A 24226-nucleotide genomic window follows, 5' to 3' on the forward strand; every position below is an offset into this window, starting at 1 on the left:
GAAAAGGCCACACACAGTTTTAATATATGTTTTAAGTAGTTTATTATAGTGTCAGAAACACTGAAGAAGGATATTGGTCAACCACTTTGGTCTGAAACCGCTGGTTATCATCACGGTCCTGGGAATAAGCCTGTAACTTTGGGAATCCTCTATCAACTCTATTTCATGAGCTCAACACTATAATTTGTCTCACACTTGGCATCAAATGGAAAATGTGACTCACGCTGCTGAATTTCAGGGTCTAATTAAAGCAAATAGCAACGGGGGCTCACAGGAATGCTTAGAAAAGGCTTTTTCGATTGTAAAGGCTCGTGTGGTTTCCACCGTTGTCTCCGTGTTCCACGCTCTTGTTCAATAAATCAAGTCAGTCGTGACTTTCTCATCTTCTCCCTTTCACCTCTGGCCTGATTTTGCAACCAGCTGCTATCAGAGTAAATCACTCTAAACCATGAGATCCGCTTCTGGGAACAAGAGAACCTGCTTCAGAAAGAGCAGTGTAACTCCAGTATGGAAGCAATTACATTACTAAATGTCTAATTTCAGATAGCATTTCAAAATAAATGTCCAAGTACACAATTAACTACCAGGAGTCTTTTAAAATGAACAGTATAAACTCAGTAAAGGCTCATTACCCTTATCGTCAATATCGTAAGCATTAGCATGGTTTTCCTGCAGTATAAGAAAGGAGATGTAAAGGAGCGAGTCCAGGAAGTATGTAAAAACATTTATTATTGAAGATGTTTTATAGTCAGCAGTGCGTTTCACCAGTCATGTGGTTTCATAACAGTACAATGTTGAATATACACCCGGGCTTTCATTCACGGTACAAAACAAATCATTTAGATACCCACAGAAGTGTGTGTGAGTGAGTGTGTGCACTCTGAGATGGCATTTTACAATCAACATACACACATACAGTATTAAGAGTCATAGGATCACAATCAAAAGAAGAGAGGCGGTTTCTCACTTTAGCAAAGCATCGTGTTAAAAAACAAAACAGAGGAAGGTTAAGAAACATCAGCCACTACGGTCGTGGCTGCACACTGAATGAAAACGTGCAGGTATTATCCCGGGAATGTGAGGGTGTTATAGCAACATTTTTGGTTGACAGATCTCTAATGAGTGATGCCGTGATTTATTCTTCAATTACATAAAACTCGACAAGAAGCCCCTGAATTTGCCTTGTTTTTGTCGAGCAGGTTAGATTAGCGAGTGTTATCACCCGTTACTGTGCATGATACAGGAGGCGCTACTGTTGAGGGTGTTTCTGTGAGAGAAAAGTCACCTGTGCGAGCTTCTCTGTCTCGGAGATGTTTCACAAGCAGACAAAACCTGAGAATTGTCACACCGCCGCTTGGCTAACTCTTCACTGCAAAGCTCAACATTTATGGTCCAGGAGCCATAAAATAAACTGCAAATGCATGTCTGCAAAATCATTAATCCCCACACCGATCTGCCAATTCGTACTGCGGGGAAACCACACTGTTCTGAACTAGTATCAACACAAACTGTGAAATCTGTCACTGATAAACGCAGCTTTCCGTCTGAGTCTTTGGCATGGTTGAAGATTTGAGAAACCTGGAGCCTTGAGCAGACATCTACATCATAACCTGTGAAACCGACTTCAAAATAAGAGCTGATGTGTTCCTCTTAATGATGGTGAAATGGTTAATCCATAATAGGAAAGAGCTTGACTTGACAGTACATTTATATGAGGGCTGTTTGTTGGCTGAAATCAGCACTGAATATTCACAGATGCGTTGATCTGATCAATAAGCTCAATCCTCGATTTCTCTAGGTTTGCGTATCACCGGGTCCAATTTACAAGCTTCAGACACCATTTTTAAAAATAAGTTTCTCCGACTTTTACTTGGGAGTATTTGGTTTGGAACGTACATCCTGGAAAATGAGGGCTGAGGGTTTTTTTTTTGTAAAATGACCCAATCGTTAAAAATAGAATTGGTGTGGTGTCTCTGAGGAGCTACTCTTCCGGGAAGCTTCTGACGTGCACTGCAGCCGTGCCTGTTGAAAAGAAAGGGATAACAGGTAGACTGGTGACTTATCTTAGTCAGATGAGCTTTTTGTTGCAACCACTCGTGATGACATCATCACCTATAAATGACCACTTCAACACAGGTAGCAAGTGGGAAGTTGTTCACGTTACCTTTGTGGGGATTACAGTATAAAATAAGATGAAATGTCTAAAACTAATCAGATATACACCTTCAAAAACATAAACAATATATAAACATGTGTATGGGAGCGGGCAGTTCCAGTTATTTCCCTTCTTCTCTGACGTATTTTCTCCTTGAGCGCGCCTTGCCCCACAGTTTGGCACAAGACTAGAGTTTCCACACAGTGAGATGAGAGCCGGACATTGGCCGAAGTTATTCCGCATGATGAGATGATGCAACAAAGTCAGCTGGGAAACGTAACGGCGTCCGTCCCTACAGGTCCCCTTCCACTCGCCTCCTGCGGACTGGAGAGGAAAAGCAGCATGAAAAATGGACCAAAGCCTTCATTCCATCCCCCTCCCCCCCCCGAGGAGGAGGTGGTTCGACTGCAAACATGCAGCACACACACCTCCACAGGCCTGTTAGTCTGTCATGACAACACCCAGTGAGTTATCGCGAGCCGCCCGGTCCATTCAGACCCAGGTCGCAGCATCACGTCTGAACTGAAACAAGTGCCATGTCATTCTCAACCGTGTCAGTCTCCAAACTATTAATGCAGTGACTGCTGCATCCACACACACACACACACACACACCAACCCATGCAGCACACCTGTACCACTGCATCTCTGACAGGGCAAGGAGCTAAAAGAGAGAGGAGGGCATCAATATGGACCGTATTCTTACAAACAACAACAAAAACTGAGATCTGGTGCTGGAACTGTTGCACTTCGCTGTGAAGTAAAGACAGCGTGATGGGAAACTCCCCGCACAGCTTTTGAAACCCTAAAGTCAGATTGTTGTCATACCAAGGTCGTTGTTCTTGGTGATAGCTGCAGCAGCTCTGGCGCGAGGTCCTTGCTGGGTGAAGTGGTATCCGAATTTGATGATGCTGTGGTTTTCTTCCAACATTTTAGCTATCTCCATCTCTACAGTGGTGCCCAGCTGCTGCCTCTAAATGATAAAAAAAAACATAAAACAGAGGCGACTTGTAAAATTCCATTCTTTCATTTAGGTTTGTAACAGATAATAGTGGGTTTTTATTTCCAACATACCAAAACCCCAGCCAGGGTAGCTTTGTTATGTACAGCAGAGCAGCAACTTCTTTGTGAAGCCAATCATAAGACGTTTCTAATTACAAATTCCTTGCGTTCTAACTACAGTGACACTGTCATTACCTCTATCTCGAGGGACATTCTACTCACTTATGAACCAGAGTTCACACAACTTTTCCTGATTGATTTATGAATACAAACCAAAAGACAATTCACACATTTCCGTCAACGTTACCTGGTTGTCTATCTTGATCTCCGTCAGAGTGTCGTTGTCTCGCAGTGCATCAACCAAAGCCTGAACTCCTGCACCAGTGACGAAGTTGGATTCCAAGTTCAAACTCTGCAACGTGTTGTTGGCCCGCAGCATGTCACTGAAGGCCTGGAATAAGACACGAGGAGGCAGGCTATAGAAGACGCTCATTTTTACAGTGAGTGGTTCAAAAGGCGCTCTGTCTCACCACAGCCACGGGATCATTACTCCGCGTTGCTGCCATGCTGAACTTTTTCACATGTGTGTTCTTCTCCATGGCTTTTGCAATGTCCTTTAGTGTGGGAATTGGAATGTTCTGGGGGGGGGAAGCAATGGTTAAAGTTTCCACAGCAGCAGATGTAACTCTCCTTGTGTGGTGGGCATCTGTTTGTAGTTACGGCTGTGTGGGTGGATCTGGGACTTTTGTGCACCTTAATGTTGTTGATGTTGACCTCTGTTAAGGAGCTATCGTTGCTTTTTATTCTCTGCAGAGTTTCTTCCACGTTTGTCGGATTAGGAGGTTCGTCAAACACTGGGACCATCTTCTCCCCTTTGATCACGTCTATGAACAAACAGGTGGGATTCAGGTGGAATGTGTGTGTGTGTGTGTGTGTGTGTGTGATATTCACATCAGGCGGGAGTCACTGAAATCAGCTTATGCCGACTTACTGTTGTAGCCTTCTTTAGCTGAGGACCCATCGTATGTCTCTCTGCTAGTGACCAGAGAGTGGACGCCGAGGATAGCTGCAAACATTAATACAGCACTGAGCTGCTGTCCGCTCCAGTTCAAATATTCACCAGTAGGCGAATGAATGCAAACCCGAGCCGTGGGAAACAGTGTCAGAGTGAAAGGAGCCTTGTGTTTGTCAACCACAGAAAAGGCTCAACAGAGCCACGATTATCTACAACACACACCAGTGGAAAAGGTTACATTTGGGATTTTTCCCGCTCTTACCTGCGATGTCACACAGCTCCGTATTTGTGGCACTGGACAATGCTTCTTCTAGCTCTGGATCAAGGGTCGTGACCTCCTCCTGGCGCAGGTCCATAGGTTTCTGCTTAGGAACAAATATTTTACCTGAGGACAAAAAAAGGACAGGATTTGAGATCTTACACAACCTGTTTCCAAAATAGTGAAACTCATTAGTGTTTGTTAGTGCTCAGTCAGACTTTGCCACTGATCGGATATAAGAAATGTAATAAATATGTGTACAGGCAGGTAAAAATAACACCATCTGGTCTATTTGTACAACAAATAAGGAATGGATGTTATATGGTTATAGACTGAAATGATAATGGTGCATTTGGGTTTTTTTACACAGGTTATTGTGAATTTGTGGTAGTTTTTGTTCTTTTACAGGGATACAACATATTTTATTTAATGTGCAGTATTTCTACATTTAGATTAGACCGAGGTTGTTCTCCAAGTTATAAATATTTCATTTCTTTACACAACATTCACCAACCATCATCTGATGTCAGTGCACAATTATCTGAAAACTGTTGTATTACCATGGCAACCCATCTAAGTTAGAAATAGAAAAATAAGGCTTGGAACGATCAATGAAGCCGAATTTAAACTGTACTGCTGGGGCAGCAAACCCAAAACTGCACCACTAAATGCGTCTCAATGCTTGTCTGTGTAAACAGAAACACCCATAAAGAGGCCCACCCTCTGCCCCCACCCTCACTCAAGCACACCCAGGCAACTTGTTCAAACTGGTCCCTAGTGGGGGGTTCTGGCACTTCCTGAAAGCCAGTGAGCAGTGAATAGTCAGAAAGCAACATCCGGTGTCAGTGACATTTAGCCCCACCAAAGCACGACGAGGACGGGGCCAAAGTCCTCTCACTGGAACGCTGCACACATTCAGGACTAAAGGAGGGCGATATGCATTTTCTGGGGGAAAAATAGCAACCCAAACTATGTTTGAAGATCTGTGTTAAAAAAAAGGCGAGTCAATAAATGTCATTACAATTGTCGTATCATGATCCGTACCAGCGCCTCCTTTAAAGGCTCCATTGGGAAAACACCTAAAACTGAGCACACGTGAAAGTTTAAAAGTGGTTTGGAGCACAGGCGGGCTTTGTGTTACTGAATTCTCATTGTTACAGCCACACCTGCCACTGTAGCAGAAACAAACTTGGGATTCTCAGAACACAATGCAAGGGTGACCCAGATTGGTCCAATTACTCTAACAATACGTCCCTTTGCTCAGAAACCGGTTCTCCTTTCCTCCAACCACTGACAACAACCTTAAGAATGACGGACAGACAGCAGAGCAGACGTAAATGAAAATGATGCCGTGGTTGCCATGGCATTTAAGCGGGGTGTTTTTCCTCTGAAATTACTGAGGAGAGATTCACATACTCGTGAGGACATTATTCATCAGCAGGGGGTGGAAATAACAAGGGGTTGGATCAGCTACATTCCACTGAGCTACCACTGTGATTTGAGTTTTTCCATGTTGTCACAGGGTGTGTACACAAACACGCGCACACGTGCACGCACGCAGGAAGGCTATTTTCTAGCTGGCCAGAAAACATGTGCTTCTTCTTTCAGTAAGAACATTAACATCCCTGGAGATCCAAAATTAAATATATAACAATAATGTGAATTTTTACACTCATTCTTTGGGAGTAAAACTGGCCGTGTCCCTGGTGACGGCAGAAATATCTTCCATGCTGTTTGCTTCATTTCAACAGCTAGCAAAACTGACCAAACCAGGCCTTTCTGTAGTGATGTGTGTGACAGCCCTAATTTCTCCGAACCCTAATGTTCTGCCTTGTGGAACGTAAATCTCTGACTTTTCTCTCTTAATGACGTAGTGAGACAAGACTACCACAGGTATGTTTAAAAACCAGTTTGAAGAAAACTGGTCTCTCTTCTAACAATCGTCTTGTTTCAGTTTTGTCAGCAATTTCAATACCATTTAAATGAGTCACGGCTGACAAAGTGCACACTGAAATCACGGATCACTGAAGCGAGGGTTTGACCACCTTGGGGTTACTAAATATACATCTACCTTTAATCTTAACTGGGCTTCCATTTTCAACTCCCCATAACTTCATTCCTCTAGTGAAAACATGCCTTCTATTACGTGCTGTACAGCACACATGAATTAATAACACTTATCCAGACAGCAGAGGCGCAATTACTGACAGGAGACTCGATAAAAGGTAATTAACTGTGAGTGTTTGTCAATGTTTAAGTTGAAGGATACAGATCATTAAGCAAATAAATTTGCTTCCACTAAACTTATTTGGCCAGGAATTTAATCGACTATGAAAATTAGTGGATGAACACAAACCTTTTTTCTCTCCGGTGAAGGGAACTACATCGTCCCTGTCTTTATAGTCCATGGCTTCCTTCTCCAGGTATTTAAGGAGACCGTCCCTGTTGAAGTTTCCTGTTGGGGTTTTTGTTGTCTGGTCCTTCTGACGGAGACCCGCTGGGAGGAGAGCATTCTGACGGAAAAAGAAACTAATGGTTATCAATGCGTGAAGATGTGTTTCATATAATGCATTCATGCAAGAACAGATCTAAAATACATATCTAATACCGTAGTTTGTCTGACTTTTTTTCCCTCTACTGCCTTTGTGTACTGCTCATGTTTCATGTAATGATAACACAGCACCCTATTACAGTGCTTCCTGTGAGCTTTTCCTGTTTGGTATCATGTACAGTCATTTGTTACACTCCATTAAGATGGAAAAGCACACCCAAAACACTGGAGGCTAAAAGCACTTGAGAGAAAACTACTTCTTTGATTAACTTCTGGAATTTGTACCTTCAAAGAATCAGCCTGAAACTAGAAAATATGTTGCCAAGATTCTGGGGGCTCATGAATGCATGTAACACATTGTGACAGTTCTCCTATAAACTTTTTTTTACTCCTGGAGCTCCTCCAGTCCTGTCATCCTGACCTCAGGGTCCATCTCTTCGAGGGCTGTCTCCAGCTGTTTCAGTTCCTCTGCCGACAGTTTGTTGAGGATTTCATCTTCATCGATGTCCTTGTACTTGCCCAGGTCCTTCTTGTACGATAGTGCCATTGTGCCAGCTATAACGGAGAAGACCACAGCCAAGTGTTCTCGTGTCCGGCTCGATGCTACAGGCTAGACGGAGGAGGAAACCTGATGAAAATCCGTACACATTAGAAAATAAAATTGGCATTTTAATTAGCATATTACTACATTCAGTTCAACCCTTAAACCTAAACCCAACCCTCAACACCTTTAAGGCTTTGAGGACTAGCTAAAAAAAGGCATCACTTTGTGTGTAATGTCTTTTCAGGTTCTCAGACTCTAGCAATTTTGTATTAATAAAGCGTAAAGCCTTCAGCTAATAATAGGAAACAAGACTTCAGTTGAATGAATGAGTTACATGCTGGTTTTGCATCCAGTCAAGCAATATGAAAAGAGTTCCTGCTCCCACGCCACAGTCTGAACACACAATGACCTCATAATTTCCAGTTTCCCTGCAGGACCCCACAGATGTTCCAGTCCTAATCACTTCAAGAAAAAAGAAAAAGAAAAACACGGTTCCCCTCATGCTATTCACACAAAGCTTTCTACTACTAAGAAAAGATCCGTGTTTATGTAAATACAGAATATACAGTATTTACATGGAAAAATGCTGCATCAATCTCAGAGCTTCATGTCAGCATAATCCTGGGTAATCCTGCTTTTGCAGAGAAATAATGTAATGCCGTTCCCTCTGAGTGATTCCTCCAGTTCCAGGAAACTCCAAGCGTGTGCACCGGAGTACATGAAGCTTTTCTGAATTGTCAACATTAATGTATTTAATTACAACCTGTAAATCCAATAATCCCTTTAAAAATAACAGCCAATGCTGTTAAACCTAATGTTCCATTACGAAAAGATATTACCACATCGAGCTGGAAGGAAAGCGAGCCGGGCGATGCTGCAAGTGCTGAGGAGGGGCTGTCTAACGTACGGTTGTGCATTATCGTGTGACTGTTATTGCAACATCCTCGTCACTGATATATCTGAAAAACAATCGCTGTCAACAAATGACAGGATATTTAAAGAGGACATGCCTTATCTTTAGATTAGATTAGATTCAACTTTATTGTTATTGCACATGTACAGGTACAGAGCAACAAACTGTGATTACAGAAGAAAACCTCTATCACAGAATATTAAAAGCATATGTACGTGCACATGGAGGCCTAAAGAACAGGAAGGAGAAATCGAAAGCATAGAAATGCTCAGTGCCGTGATGATAGAAAAGCCTCCAGGTCATATTCTCATGAGGTCATTAGACGTCCTTGCTCTGATGTTTACAGAACACTTTATTTTTTAGAATCAGCGCCAAGACGTCCAATCACAAGAAAAACACATGACCGCTTTACTGTGAGTCTGAGTCCAGCCTACGTGTCCCCCTCCCTCCCATAATTTAATTCTGATGGCCTCAGCAAAAGAAATTTCATCTACGAGTTCACCTCGGAGGCTACGACTGCTGGAGACGGAGAAAAGGGGGGGATGAAAATGAAGAATGAAAAATCATTCAAAAAGATTACGTGAACTTTGATTTTTCATTTCCAAATCTGCTCAATCTAATCAGATCGGTGTGCGATCAAGAAACGCACTATCTGTGCAGGATTTGGGAGAAGACCCCTGCCTGGAATAGGCTTTAAGTCGCACATATGCTAATCTGCTTAAGAAAAGACCAGTTCAAAATAATTCCATATTATCCTACTTTCTAAAAAACACTTCACACATATTCATCACGCTTTAAACTGCAGTATTTCGTTTCCAGTTCTTCAAAAACGAGGGTGGACAGTGGTTGTGTTAGAAGAGGGCAGATATGCTGAGAGGATCCATTAGTCCCCTCTCAATGATCCTTTCTCCTTCTCTGCTAATCCTTCAAGACAACAGATGGCTCCCGGCCAATAATGCAGCAAACCTGTCTGCACTCAGGTTACACTTTCCTGCTCTGACCCGGTCAAGTTAGGACGGGTTACTGTCACGGACAACAGTGGAAAACAACAGCATTCCCTCTATGTTTGCTCCAACATGCAATAAACATCGTGACGTTCCCTGCAATCAGATCTGCTCAGCAATTTTAAAGATAAGAGTATGGAGATACAATCAAAGCCTGAGCTGTTGCTTCAGCACGCGGGACACATTCCCTGGGACGTTGACATGGCCAAAAGCCTTGTCATCTCTTGGAGCACTCGCACTAGCAGCACCCAATGCCAGAAGCTCTCAGTTCATTCATCTCTCCAGCTGGAGGAGGTCATCTGTTACCATGTGAAAAACCACTCTTCCATCGCTCCATGCTGTTTGGTCTTTTATTTTAACAATACACTCGCTTCTTGAATAAAATGCCAGGCTGTCAATTTGATTAGGTGGGAGTCATCGGACTTCCATTCCAATCCATTAGGTGCCATCAGATCAGTTTCCCAATTAGTGGCACAAGGTTTTCTACACAATGCTGTGCAAGTTACGCAGTATCTGATACCATTACAGATCTGTGTGTCATAAATATCGCGCATGCAAAACGTATTTAGCTTACGTCTATCTGAACAGGTGTTATTATTTTATTATATTATCTAGCAGGTATTATGTAATGCACGGCAGGGTAAGTAACCATTGGTGTTCTAAAGGCAGCGTTTACACTCCTCTTTCTCACAGGACAAATATGGAAGTGTTGTGACTTACAACTCACCCTTGAAAAGGAAGCCTCAGCAGTAATAAAATTAATAAATAACACTGCCCACACCAGCTGTACTTAAAAGGAACTTGCTCTCCTACACACAGGACAGCAGTCGACACTTCCTCCTCCCACCCGCTTGCCTACATGTGTCGATATCTCTTCAACATTTATAATTTAGCTGGCCTGTTGTGTCAGCATGTAGCTGCACATACCAGTCACAGTTCATCATTGGAAAGGTGGAGCGATGAAAACGGGCGGCTTGGTTTTCAACTGGGAGAATAATCAAGACAGATTGTTCCCTGCAGCTGAAACTATACACTTGGCCTATGCAGGTTAAACATCCCCTATCAGGGAGCTTGTTTACCTGCAATACTGCACTGCTGCAGCAGGCAGTATCACCAGAGAAGTCATGTCAGCAGACTACACAACACTCCAACAAATTCTGCATTAAGGAGGGACTCCCAGCCTTCAGGCTTACACCATTTCAGACATAGTCTTTAAAGCCTGCCACACCCTTCATTCAGCACTGAGTCTTACCCACTGCATTTGTTAAAATATTGAGAAACTCTGAACTAGAGGGTGTCAGCATGTAAAGACAAATGTAAACATACCGTGACCAGTAAAGAAGTAGCATCATTAAAACCACACCCTTTCCCTCGCCGTCTTACTGGTGGGAACAATCTACCAAAATATGTATTCTCGATGACAACAGAACGTCAGTCTACGCTAACAGATTAATTTAATAAACCTCTAATGGCATTAATGATTTCATCATAGTAAGATCCACATTTCCTATTAACAATGATCGACAGATAAGATTACGTCACTCCTTGTACACGTAAACTATCGTTTACGCGAAGTTGAACACGGGACAACCGAAGTGCCAGCTGATCATTTACTCTAATTACTTGAAATGATCGAGATGTTAATGGTAGTTATTAAATGACATTTGTCGTGGGTGATACAGGCTTGTCTTGTTTCGCGGTGCAAGTTGTTGAAAGAGTTTCATCCATCTCTTGTGGACATACGTGGAAACACCTTAACCAAGTTGCGCTCGGCGTGTTTGTGGTGACCAGCATTTGTTTATGACCTGCAGCAACACAACGTGGCTACGGCCAGCTCACACGGTTTGTGACAGCGTGAAAAGTCCGCCCTATCAAGATTTGTCTGAGGCAGTCACGTTAACTCCATGTGAAACAGCTAGAAAGGAATGTAGCAGCTAACATGCTAACCTCTGCAGTTGGCTCAAGCGACTAGCTCTTTTGCTAATAGTTCGTCTGGCGCGTTCGCTGCATTGACATATTCTTTCCAAAAAGACACAGGCGTGTCACTCACCTGAGGTTAATGCGTCCCAAGAAATCTGTGAGTAGTGCCGGCCAGTGTTTCCAGTGTATACGATGTCTCCAGTTTTCGGTGTCTCACTCTGTCCAAGGGCGGTAACACAGGAAGACAGTCACAGAGTTCGACAAGTGACGTCAGGCTCAGCCAATAGAAAGAGAGCTTGTCAACCCTCAACCAATCAGGTAACATGTCCCGCCTTTTTCTATATTAACCAATCAAATGAGGGAGAGTGAAAACCGGAAAAGATTAAATAAAATGGAACATATTTAGGAAAACAAAACACAAAACATGGTTTTAATTAACTGGATCCGTTGAATATATTAGGGTAATTGCATCAGTGTTTTTATTGAAATGGGATTTGCTTAAATTGCAAAGGATTGAGCAAAATAGCCATCAATCTATAGTTGAACTAGTAACTAAACTAATAATAACCACGAAAATTTTGTATCTCCATGTTGTTTACTCAGTTACTTTACACTATCAAGCAAAACAAAAGAAGCAGGGGGGGGGGGGGGGGGGGAGAACATCCATGCATCTATGAAATGCAAACTTTGTACAAGGGATGTCAGATTTATGTATTTACGCAACCCAGAGACTGCTTTACTATTATTTTTTATAAATAAGGTTTACACCAGTTGTGCTGCTATTTTCCATTGTTTATTGTGCAGGTAAGATTTAGAGTACATCGTATAAATGGCTTACCATTAAAGCCTGCTATTTTAGAGATAAAGGGGTATACTGTAGCTAATTAAGGAATTAATTAAATATAACTTATGTAGTTGATGACTCAGAAACAGGTGCCAGACAATAAAACATTGTCACAAGTTAGCTTATAAGACAGACTTGAAGTATTTACATTGCTTAGTGAAAATGTGTAATAACCCAAAAGGTAAAAACATATTCCCACAATATGGTGTAAGTAACAGCTGGCACAGAAATAGATTTGAAAATAAATTAGATAAATGTCCAATGCTGTTCTGGCCTTCAGCCAACTATTGCAGACGGATAACATGTATCTTTATTGCAGAATCTGCAAGTACTTCTTTTACTGCTGCTGTCTCGGAGTAGCCATATGTGAATTGTGTCTGCTTGTTTATAGGCAGTAAAAAGGAAAATATTAAAGATATAAATCATTGGTGTCAAAAGTAGTGTTTTATGTTTCAGATACACAAGCTGCAGACAGAACTAGATGGGGGGGCACTCAGAGCGCAGACCTCCCCCAAGCAGGCCATTTTTCTACATATTGTGACTTACACCCATAGTATAGTTTATACGTAGTGATATAAGATTACATAACAAAGTTGGTTGCGTTATGATCAAAGACCCTTGGTTTGAATATCGAAGGTGAAAGTCCCTCTGGAATCCGGAACATCAAATGTAATCAGCTCTTCTTACTAATTAGTACTTCATTGGCACATTGTCAACATTTTTTGAAAATGTTATTAAATGTGATTAATGTCCGTTGATAACTTTTCGGGTTATTTTGTTCACAGTCAGACGGACATAAACTCCAGGGGTCACAACCTCGTCGTCGGCGGTGACGAGTCACCAATGGTAATGCTGGTGTCTACTGCCATCGTGTGGTAAAACTATGTACTACAACCACACGGTGCCTCATTATGAACCAGGAAGCCGAATGTTCTACTTCCGGCGTGACACCCTTTCAGGACAGTTTGGAAGACATGGCGGACATGGACGAGTTGTTTGGTAGTGATGGAGACAGCGACAACGATCAACGAGGTAATGATCATTTTATTTCTTATAATAATGCTTACGGAGTAAGCGGTTATCTAATTACACTGATTTTCCTGGTGCAGATCAATTTTGGTTGGTTTCCACGGACGTTTCTACTTGCATTTCTGGAAACTCTGGTTTATGGTTTTTGTTTGCCATTTCCCGGGTTATTTTGCATGGTTGGTGTCACGTAAAACCACATTTTACTGTAACAATCGTGCTGAAGTGGCAGTTGTGTAATGATTATTGAAACAACCGGCAAATGACTATGCAGCGCAGACCTCAATCCGGTTCATTTTTTCATTGCTTCTGTAATCTGGAGAGTGTATTTGCCATAGGTTATATGCCCACATTAATAAATGCAAAGGTACTATAATCAAACACAACTTTAAAGAACGTAATTGAACTGATCACCGATGCTTTACTCTGTTTTCCACCTACAGTACTGGATGGGGTGTCTTTAGTGATGTCTCATATTGCTGCTGTATGAGCTCTTCTGTCTGATAGAAAACGGCCTTTTTTATTATGTTTCAGAGACTGGCTCTGGATCTGGATCAGACTCGGAGCAGGAGAGACCCCGATCTGCCAGTAATGCCTCAGGCAGTGGCAGTGGCAGTGAGAGAGACCAAGATGATGAGGATGAAGAAAATGACCATGAGGCAGGAAATGCCAGTATGAATAAGGTGTGTGTTTTTTGTCTGCCTAATGAAAAAAAACTGCAGTGGTGTTGCTGTGTCCAAGAGTCAATCAGCAGAAACCCATAACAATTTCTCCCAATTAAATATTTACTATAAACTTTTAAGCTGTAGTAAGTTCTGTTCCAGTCCTTTGCACAAATATTTATGATTGCGATTAACGGCGATTCTTTGTCTTGACAAACTGCCAGTCTGAAAATTGTGGCTCTTCTATGCATTTGAGCAAATCTGTGTCAATAATTTCAATCTATTTACAGCAGGATGGATGACCACCATCCTAACATTAGCGGTGACCTCTCTCTATGTGGACCTTTTCCTCTACCTAATAGGAGCTGTTTGGAGATGACAGTGAGGACGAGCAACACAGTCAACACAGTGGCAGCGACCAGCACTCGGATCGTTCTGGAAACCATTCAGATGCCAGCATGCACTCGGATCAGGGCGACAACGACCACTCTGATGCAGAGCAGCATAGTGGATCAGAGCAAGGCCATCAAAATGAGGACGAAGATGACGAGGATGCGGGCCACCGGTCCGACGGTAGAAGCCCGGCTGGCAGCGGGGTCTCTGGAGTGGGCAGTGCTCGCTCTGACAGGGGCAGCGTGCGTTCGGACAGAAGGTACATGTTTCAAGATTTACACGGATGTTATTCATGTGTCATATATAAGTGCTTCTTTCATTTGTCATCTCCCCATAAAGATTTCAGTTAACATTGTAGATTACGCTGTTGTGGCCATTTAGACCAACCAAATTAAACCCTATCTATAATGACGAACTGCAGAAAAGCAATTGAATGAACATATCAAGCAGTATTTATGCAGAACAAAATGAAGCATTGAAGCAATTACTACAATAATTGCTACCAAGTGTAACTATATTGCTATTAGAGCTATAGTGTTCCTGATGCTCTTTTCTATGCTTGTGAGAGACAGAATTTTACCTGATTACTCCTGCTTTAATAATAAAAAAAAACTTTAATTTTTTGGAGTTTGGTAGAAAATCTACCTTGTGCACTGTGATTCTTTCTCAGTAACTGAGCGACTTTGACCCTCATTGCACCTGTTTTCTGTTTTCCACTAGTGCACACAGTGACCCAGGGACCCCACCGTCTGGTCCAGGGACCCCACAGTCTGGTCCAGGGACCCCACAGTCTGGTCCAGGGACCCCGCAGTCTGGTCCAGGGACCCCACAGTCTGGTCCAGGGACCCCACAGTCTGGTCTGGGCACCCCTCATACTGACGGAGATGCCTCGGGCCAGGAAATCCAGTCAGATGATGAGAAGTGGGACGGAGGGGGTAAGAGCGACCAGTCAGAGGATGAGGAAGAGAAACGCCATTATTCTGATGAAGAAAGAGAGAACTCTGATGACGAGGGCCCCAGACACAGGAAGTCAGGTACTCCCAGGTTCCACTCAAGGATATTTTACAGCACCTGTATCATGGTTTACCCTACAGTGTTATTCTTGACGTGTTATGCCGCATTTCCACTGCTGTTATCGGCTGTACTCTACTCACGCTTTTGTGCTTTTCCACTGAGAAAAGTTACCTGTTACCTGGTGCTACTTTTTGGTATCTGCCCTTTCAGGGTTGGAATTTTCAAATACCGGTACTAAAAGGTGCTGTAGACACATTTCAGACGGTGATTGGTTTAGAGAATGATCAGTGCGTCATCAACGTTAGCCCCAAATGGAGTAAACGCAGCAGTGTAATCGCCTGCCTGCCATTTTTATAGTTAGGTATTTTTTGGAGTAATTTTCATTGTTCTTCTATTTTTTTGTTATAATAATGATAAAAAAGTGCACACAATGGTCATTTGACGAAGTCCAAACCTCTGCACTCTGTGTGCCAATTTGGTTTCTATCTGTATACCCACAAAATGGGCTCCACAAGATCCACAAGATCGGCTCCCAAAAGTGAGTAGATTAGAGCCAAAAGAGTCAGTGGAAACGCAGTTCTGTTGCTGTGGTTTCTTGTCCAGGGTGTTCCCTTGACACCCCAATCAATAAAGTCGTAGAAGATGGACGTTAGATATAACTGATGGGGATTCATGTGTAATGTAAACATTTTATCCTTTAGGACTGAAGTTCATCAAAGAACCCAGAAATAAGTTGTAGATTCAGTTGTCAATTCTTTACCTCTTGTGCTTATATTTAATAATTTTTTATTATTACGATAAGAGATTTTTCAATCATCTCCTTTTCAGAGTCTACAAAGGGCAGTGACAGTGAAGATGATTTTCTCAGACAGAAATCCAAAACCAAAGTGGCCTCGGATTCAGATTCAGACAGTGACATTGGAACAAAGAAAGGTGAAAAAGATTATTTGAAAGATTATTTTCTTCAAAGCACATCAAGATCAGCCATAATAGCATCTACATGTGAAGCATTAGGAGAGGTTTTCATTGCACCTGTTTATTTCTATCTTGTTGAACAGCAAAGACACCAGCAGCAGCAGATGACCTGTTTGGAGAAGCTGATGACATATCTTCAGACAGCGATGCAGAGAAGCCTCCAACTCCAGGCCAGCCCCTGGTATCTCATTCAAGAGTTTCTAAATCTCATTTTCTAAGAGTCTCTTGCTAAGCCTCTCTGAGCTGATCCTTATTATTATGGGTCATTGAATCATGGTGTTATGTCAAAGCTCTCTTCCGTCCTCTGCTTGTGTCCAGGATACTGAGGATGGGATGGAGGGGGAGCAGGCAGAAGAGGAGCCTGCACCTGAAACTCGCATCGAAGTCGAGATTCCAAAAGTTAGCACAGACCTCGGATCTGACCTTTATTTTGTCAAGCTTCCCAACTTCCTGTCTGTGGAGCCCAGGTCAGAACCACAGCATTGTTGATATCAGACTTAAATAAAGTTTTTATATTAGGATGTTTTTTCTGAATTGCTCCTCATAATTAACTAAAACCAAGCAACCAAATCAAAACAAGTGTGATGATGGGCAATTTTCCTGTCTACTGGCATTTAGAACTGTGAAATGAACCATTTATATGGTTTATATTTATATTTATATGTGGTGCACCATGATTGTAGGAGGCCATTACATCCTGAGTAGACAATGCGAGCATTGAACCTTAGATAACTGTTCTGCAGCTAATTCTGGAAACTGTAGAACATTATTTTGATAGTCTTCATTTGAATCCTCCTTTACAGACCCTTCGATCCTCAGTACTATGAGGATGAATTCGAGGATGAAGAAATGTTGGATGAAGAAGGACGCACCAGGTTGAAACTGAAGGTATGCCTGTCTATGAGGATGAGCGCTCTAGGTTTTCTTTTTGAGCTGACATGTATTTTCTTGTCTGTACTTTCTTACTGACTGTCTTCTTTCCTGCTGCAGGTGGAAAATACGATTCGGTGGCGAGCCAAAAGGGATGAGGAGGGAAACGAAGCACGAGAGAGCAACGCCCGCATTGTCAAATGGTCTGATGGAAGGTGTGTGTTATCAGCTTGACAGTTTGTACACTGTAAACAAGATAAAGTGTTTTTATTTCTTTTAAATGAACTTTTTTCTCAGCATGTCCCTCCACCTGGGGAATGAAGTGTTTGACGTTTACAAAGCGCCTCTGCAGGGAGACCACAACCACCTGTTCATACGACAGGGTACTGGTCTGCAGGGACAGGCTGTCTTCAAAACCAAACTCACATTCAGGTAATACTGTAAAGTTAGCAGCTATATTTATTTTCAAATGCTTCAGGCTGTTTTTAGTTTCAGTTAACAACAATGGCAGCTTTGATTCAGGATCCATTCGCAAATGTGCTGTGCCGTAAGAGGGTAAGCTTCTTAGCGCCCGCGAGTCCACCTGGATGTTCTGCCTTCCCAGACCACATGAGTCGGGCAGGACACCAGCCAAAGCTGCTTTGTGCACAACAGAACTCGCTGCTCCCAGACGGGATATTTGTTCCGATTCAGCGTTATCAGAGTGGACTTTTGATGAGGATTAAGGCTCAATCTGCTTAGGGTACAAATGGATTGGGATTTTGTTTTTCTTTCAAAGCAGAGCTTTAGATGACATGACAAAAAGAAACATCCAAGCGAGATTGGTTTCACTTTTTCAGTTTGCAGAGCTGAAGCCACTCGTAAAATCACCATCGAGCTCTAAAGCTCAGACTGTCTGAGTCCGAGCTTTAATGTTTCTACGTATTCTACATATAAACTGTAAGTTTACAGATGTAATAGGCTAGACAATATTTTTGTGTGTTTGTTACTAATAACAGAATATAAAAATCACAAATTAGACCTCAAACAGAAATAAATAAGTGTTCATGCAGTTAGTTGTGGTTTACATCTGTTAACTTTGAGCTCACATCAGTGGTCTTCTGAACTTCCAGGCCCCATTCTACAGACAGCGCCACCCACAGGAAGATGACCCTATCTCTGGCCGACCGCTGCTCCAAGACACAGAAGATCAGAATCCTTCCCATGGCCGGACGGGATCCCGAGTCGCATCGTAATGAAATGATCAAGGTGACGATCCGGTTCTGTCCATTTCCTCTGGTTCTACAGCCTTTAGTTGCAACACAAATAAAAAAATAAGGGCTGCTTCTGGTCACGTCATGAGAAACATCATATCTCAGACAAAGGACAACATGTATGTGTATTACGTAACAAGATCAACTGCTGGCTAGTGGAAAGGAAACATTCTCAGTCAGCATGTCTACAGGGGGAACTGCTTATGTGTCAACTGTCAACACACCAAATGCTCTATGTGGTACTGATGGTGTCTCACACTTTCACTGACTTCAGCACTAACTTGCTAATGATTAGCAGCATAAAACTGGCCACATGTTCTTTAGAGTCAGGAGTATTGGAGCCTTCTGTTATTCTGCACGTTCTGTAACTTCCTGTAATCGGCTGTTGCAACTGGAAGCGTTTTGTTTTTGTCATGAGTTATCTTAATTATGATTGCGCCAACCTTATGATGACGATCCAACTTTGTTTTCTGGAAGCAAAAGTTAATTAGCTGATATGAATATAATAAACTTCAAGTTGGCAAACTGTTCTGAAAGGACATTACTTATCCAAAAATAGACAAGATTCAATAAGACTAGAAGTTTTTCGGTTTAGTAGTAACCTCTGTGGTATCTGTCCAATCTCTTGTGTTACATCAGATTATAATATGGCTAAAGCGGTGCAATTACTTGCCAGACTGGAATATATTCCTCTAAAATGATGTTGCAAGCATTGACTGTGGGTAAAGGCAGAATACCCAGAGATGATCTGTGCCGGCAACACGCAAACTTCACGTACACAGCCCCAAACCAGAATTGACTCCCCAGCGTTTTTGCTATAAGACACACGTGCCACTGCACCACAGTGCCGCACCTGCTGTAACTCTGACTTCTGTCTGTTTCTGCAGAAAGAGGAGGAACGTCTGCGCGCTTCCATCCGCAGAGAGTCCCAGCAGAGGAGGATGAGGGAAAAACAACACCAGCGGGGCCTCAGCAGCAGCTACCTGGAGCCAGATCGGTATGATGATGAAGATGAGGGTGAGGAAGCTATCAGTCTGGCAGCCATCAAGAGCAAGTACAAAGGAGGTGGTGGCCTGAGAGGTGAGATAAAAACTTTTTCTCAGGGCTCATGAATTGAATAACTGTATTAATATTTTTTATTTATTCCTCTTAATGCAGAGGAGCGGGCGAGGATCTACTCATCAGACAGTGATGAAGGCTCAGATGATGACAAGGCTCAGAGGCTAATGAAAGCCAAGAAGCTGGACAGTGATGAGGTTGGTGTAATAACCTGCTGGACAGACAGGGGGCAGTGTGATGTAGGACACTCTGGAGGCTAAAAAGCCAACTTTGTCCCATGTCTGCTTTAGGGGAGTGCAAATTAAAGCCTGTCCAAAGTGTGTGTGTACTGCAAGTTTGTGAAATTGCCTTTATTATATAACAAAAAGAACTGTGGGAACATACTGTATGTCTGCTGCTGTCAGCAGAGCTGACACCTCATATCACAGTCCATTCTTCTCTGTTCTGTCTGTCCAGGAGGGTGAGGGATCAAGCAAGAGAAAGGCAGAAGGTGATGAGGAAATAGCCACCAAGAAAGCCAAAAAATATGTCATCAGTGACGAAGAGGAGGACGAAGACGATGACGAATAATTTTTTTTTTTAAATCATTCCACTGTATTATCAGTGCTGTATCTGTATTTTGCTTCTGTGTATTTAGCTCTTTGTGAGTGAGTGAGTAAAAGTTGAGAATTAAAAAAACTTTGACTTATGTATTCTCAGGTGCCTAAAGACCTCTTTATTTTTCTTTTTTAAACATATTGATCTCTGCATATGAACTTCACTCTTGTGTGGTTCTGAAACCTTCCACTTTGCCTTGTTTCCAATCAAGGAAACAAAAGGTTGATTAGATATTTCCTTTTTTTATTTTTCATTTTTGTCTGGAGATAAAAGTTCCCAATGTTATCGCCTCCCTTTCAACACTTCCTCTCAACAAGGCATTATTACAAGTGTGTTTTTGATTTTTCAGTTCATGTGGACCCAAAAGTACCTTCAAGGAAAGAACTTGATATTTGGGAGACTAAACATTTTGTGCATCAAAACAAAGGTGAGGACAAATGAGAAAGCGTCATTTCCCTCTCGCTGTTTATACCAGTCATTCACAACATGATCTCTTCTATTTTAGGCTTCTAAATGTGTATTTACATCAGTCACTGAAAAGCCTCAATTTCAAAATCAGCCAAACCTTATTTAATCATACAGCGTACTGCTGTAATGAATGTGATTATTAAACTAAACTTTTTAACGACTCTAACTACCAGGAAAAATTCTCCCAGCCCTCCACCTGGTTGGAAGTGGCTGGGGGTGTTTGACTTATTGTGATTTGATCCTTCCTGAGCCACATGGTGAGAAGGGAATGTGGACAACAAAGGTGCCTGGTTACTGATTCAAGTTCATCACCCAGAATGACGCACACATATTTAACCGTTCCCAGCGATGGCTGACAACCCTCCTATCAGGCCTTTCCAGAGAAAACCAGTTATAGCCATACTTGGAATGACATATCACTGGTTAAACAAAAGGTTGGTGATTAAGCCAGGGTTATGTGCATGGTTATAATACATGCGCGCGCATTCACACAGATTTGACGTGAATGGCTTTCTCTTCTACGTTTTTTACAGGACTTCCGGAAGGGTTTTATCAGGACATGAGTTCATAAGTACCAACTCATAATGTAGCGTTTGTTTTGAATAAGGTTGTTGTGCAACTAAGCCACTTGCTGCTGAAGGCAAGTTGTACCCAGTGATCCTTGCTTTATTTTTTAATCACTTACATGGTCTGTTGATGCATTTGTGTTCGTGTGCTTGCTTAGCCTCTGCATCGCTCATAGTACAGTCAACTATGGATCTTCAGATATTCAGAGCTATATATAGTCTAGTTAATATTGGATGCTGTATCATGTATACAGTTTATTGTCTTGAAAAGAGTAGGTGTCATCAGTAGGGGTGTGCTGCACTATCTCAGACTGCAGTGGTTATGTAAACCCAATTCCACACAGCAGTGGGAAAAGGGGATGGGAGGCAGTGTTACACTCGGTCAGAATGGACTGATGGCAGCTGTGTCTAAGGGGAGGGCTGCAGCATTCACCCCCCACCCCCACCCCCTTCCTTTCTCTTTCAAAATCACTTCTACTCACTGTCTTCATCGCTTAAGTTGCTGTGACCTGGTCTTCCCCGTGAGCAGCACAAGCCTCTAATGTCACATTTCTGCTGAAATGGCTGGAAAAATAGAGGATTTTGGTTGCTTCGGCCTTTCATGCTGTTTACATACAGCCATGAACGCGTGTGTCATTCAGGGGTAATTTGGCCATGGTTATGTCACTCTGGCCTGAGGGCCACTATCAGGTCAGACGCCCCTCTGTTATAACCAAACACTCTTTCTTGTCTGCAGTAGTTGAGCCCAGTATGCATTTTATCTCTGTGTTACTGTATTGTTTGAGGTTGGTCTTTAGGTGATGCACAACAATGCAGCTCCAGCAAAATGCAACGCAGACTTTAATGTACTGCCAAACAACAAAATACTTGTAACACGAGTGAAGATTAATGCAGAAGAAGAAGAGAACAGCAAACAAAGCCCACAAACTAGTTACTACCAAAACATTAGGTGACAAGTGGAACCTGAGGCCCTTTATAAAGGCAGGGGAGATCCTTTTCATACACTTATTTTAATATGTACCACTTTGGATTGAATGTGTCCTGTGTTCATCTTTACTCAGTGCCTGTATTTATTGTAATATCTGTATTTTAGATTTCAGTAAAATTCACAGCTTTTTGTTCCAGAGAAAGTAAGTATAAACATTACTGTAGTTCTTCTAACATTAACTGCAACCAAACTTTTACACCGGATTTTCCCTTGGTGTCCTTTACTCTTTACTCTGTGGCCAGTCCCCCTGCTGGTACTTATATAAGAGCTAATAAATAAAATAGAAACACAATACTCTTCCCCCTGCAGGACATGCACACAAGAGGCTGCAGCCTAGAACCTTTGCGTTTGTGCACTGGCAGGTGTGTATTGTGGCTTCATGCAAAAACAGCTGTAACAATTACATTTCCCCCCCTTCTGACCTTAAGAATGTGGGTCAGCCTGTTCTGCCAAAATTGCGAGGCTTAATCTGTAAACAATAGGTTACCTTCAGTGGTGATCTGCTCTCCACACAGATTACACATGAGGGGAAGAAGTGAGCACCTGTGGCACAAACCCACTTCCTAGCTACGTTAATTATTGTAACTATATGCACCATAAACAGCCACACAGAGGCTACATTTACCGATGTCATTCTTTTACAGTGCAGAAGTAAACAAACTGGATTTAGTATTATAGTATTATTTAAGTGTATGAAAGTGACATAAGGGAAATGTATTGAATTTTGTCTTCCACACAGATACTTACTTTAGTTATAGCTATGAGATAAGGTTTGCTGAGCTGTGATCAGCACAAGGGCAGAAAAACCTAGTTTAGGAGAAGAACTAAACAAGAACCAGAAGTAAACTCCAAAAAACGAAACAAAACGAGACATATTTTTATGGTATTCTATCTCAATGTGCACAACAGTACTTCTGCTCCTCTGAAGTCTTGGAATACTTCTTCCATTTATGGTTGCATTGTTGATGCTACCGTGGACGTTGGACTGCACTCACTAGAATATTTGGCTGCTTTACTTGGGATGAGATGGGAACATAACATACTGTATATTTGGCACCAAAAACAGTTAAAAAGCCTCGACAGCACAATGTATGCAGGCAGAGACGACTAGAACACCAACAGTGGTATGGATCTGCTGCCCTTTGCACTAGTGTCTGATTTATAACCCTTTTAATCTACATAACAGGTTAGAGGCACTATGTGTAACTATCCCTCCGGCCAGTGTATTTACAAAGCGTATATATAAGACCTTTTTTACACTCACTGTATTCAATACATATGTTCCATGCATGCACATATGGCTCCAAGTTTGTCTAAGCTGATTGTGACAATGAAGACCCTCCAGTTGTAACAGATCTAGAACCAGTGCTGATGCAAGAAGGGTTCAATTGTTTTAAAAATGTTGGTTCAGTGGGAACATTAGCTGTTGGTGAGGACTGAGGGGATAAAAGGGAAACGTGGATAGGTTCTGCTAAACATGGGATGTTTTGAAAATAGACCAACTGGGAGGTCAAAAATGGCTCTAAAAGAAGGAGATGATGGTTGCATGGGACAGGGAAGAAAAAAGGTCGTGAGGTCAGGTGTGGTCCAAGAATCTGCCCAGTCTCCAAAGAGATGAGATATTTCAGAAGGCAGTGTGACTCAAAGCGTGCCAGAATCTAACCTTCAGTTATCTAACCAGCCACCTAATGGCAACTCAAACTCTCTGCATCCTACCACCCACAGTGTGATCAGTCAATGTTAAATTCATCCTGATGTTGATTATGTGGAAAGTAATTGTCTTAGCAGGTTTTTCCCTGGGAAGCTCCATCAGATATTTTGCTGTAGACAAAACTAATCTAGTGTTTTATTTATTAAATGTGATGCCTCAGTAAGTGAGCATATTGTCTTCCACTTCCCCTGATCCTCTTAGTACAGTCACACCACATTCAACTGAGGGGGTCTACAGTATTCTCCTCAGTCACAACAGGGCAACATGACTGGGCACTCTTTTTATTAATTTATTTTGGTGATTGATGATGTGCCCTCTTGTCGTCTCTCTGGAGTCTGCAGTTATGAAACTACTCTGCACAGAATTACAGAGAGTGCTGCTGCAGAGAAAGAGAAGACTTGTTTCTGCTGAAACTGACACCTTTTCTCTGCTCAGCAC

At 42.2% G+C, this 24226-nt stretch overlaps 2 protein-coding genes across 3 annotated transcripts; one reads left to right on the forward strand and one right to left on the reverse strand.

Annotated features, from left to right (window-relative positions):
• Positions 1 to 704: 704 nt before the first annotated feature.
• tmod2 (tropomodulin 2) lies at positions 705 to 11633 on the reverse strand. Of its 2 annotated transcripts, none has more exons than XM_011610017.2 (10): positions 11493 to 11633; positions 7403 to 7609; positions 6787 to 6943; positions 4434 to 4556; positions 4148 to 4222; positions 3910 to 4040; positions 3687 to 3794; positions 3464 to 3607; positions 2983 to 3127; positions 705 to 2479 (listed from the first exon to the last, which is right to left on the reverse strand). In XM_011610017.2, the coding sequence occupies exons 2-10, from the start codon at positions 7526 to 7528 to the stop codon at positions 2448 to 2450; spliced, it is 1041 nt and encodes a 346-aa protein (XP_011608319.1). In that variant the 5' UTR covers positions 7529 to 7609; positions 11493 to 11633; the 3' UTR covers positions 705 to 2447. The 2 variants fall into 2 exon arrangements, with proteins under 2 accessions (XP_011608319.1, XP_003969697.1); XM_003969648.3 differs by having other exon boundaries at positions 7403 to 7591; positions 11493 to 11617.
• A 1459-nt stretch (positions 11634 to 13092) lies between these two features.
• On the forward strand, positions 13093 to 20150 carry leo1 (LEO1 homolog, Paf1/RNA polymerase II complex component). Its single transcript, XM_011610018.2, has 14 exons — positions 13093 to 13238; positions 13767 to 13915; positions 14257 to 14546; positions 15008 to 15321; positions 16130 to 16234; positions 16360 to 16457; positions 16595 to 16743; positions 17080 to 17164; positions 17267 to 17361; positions 17444 to 17578; positions 18259 to 18394; positions 19287 to 19479; positions 19558 to 19655; positions 19915 to 20150. The coding sequence occupies exons 1-14, from the start codon at positions 13118 to 13120 to the stop codon at positions 20026 to 20028; spliced, it is 2082 nt and encodes a 693-aa protein (XP_011608320.2). The 5' UTR covers positions 13093 to 13117; the 3' UTR covers positions 20029 to 20150.
• The last annotated feature ends 4076 nt before the right edge of the window (positions 20151 to 24226 follow it).

The sequence above is a fragment of the Takifugu rubripes genome, chromosome 13 (assembly GCF_901000725.2).
Source record: "Takifugu rubripes chromosome 13, fTakRub1.2, whole genome shotgun sequence".
In the NCBI taxonomy this organism is placed as follows: Eukaryota; Metazoa; Chordata; class Actinopteri; order Tetraodontiformes; family Tetraodontidae; genus Takifugu; species Takifugu rubripes.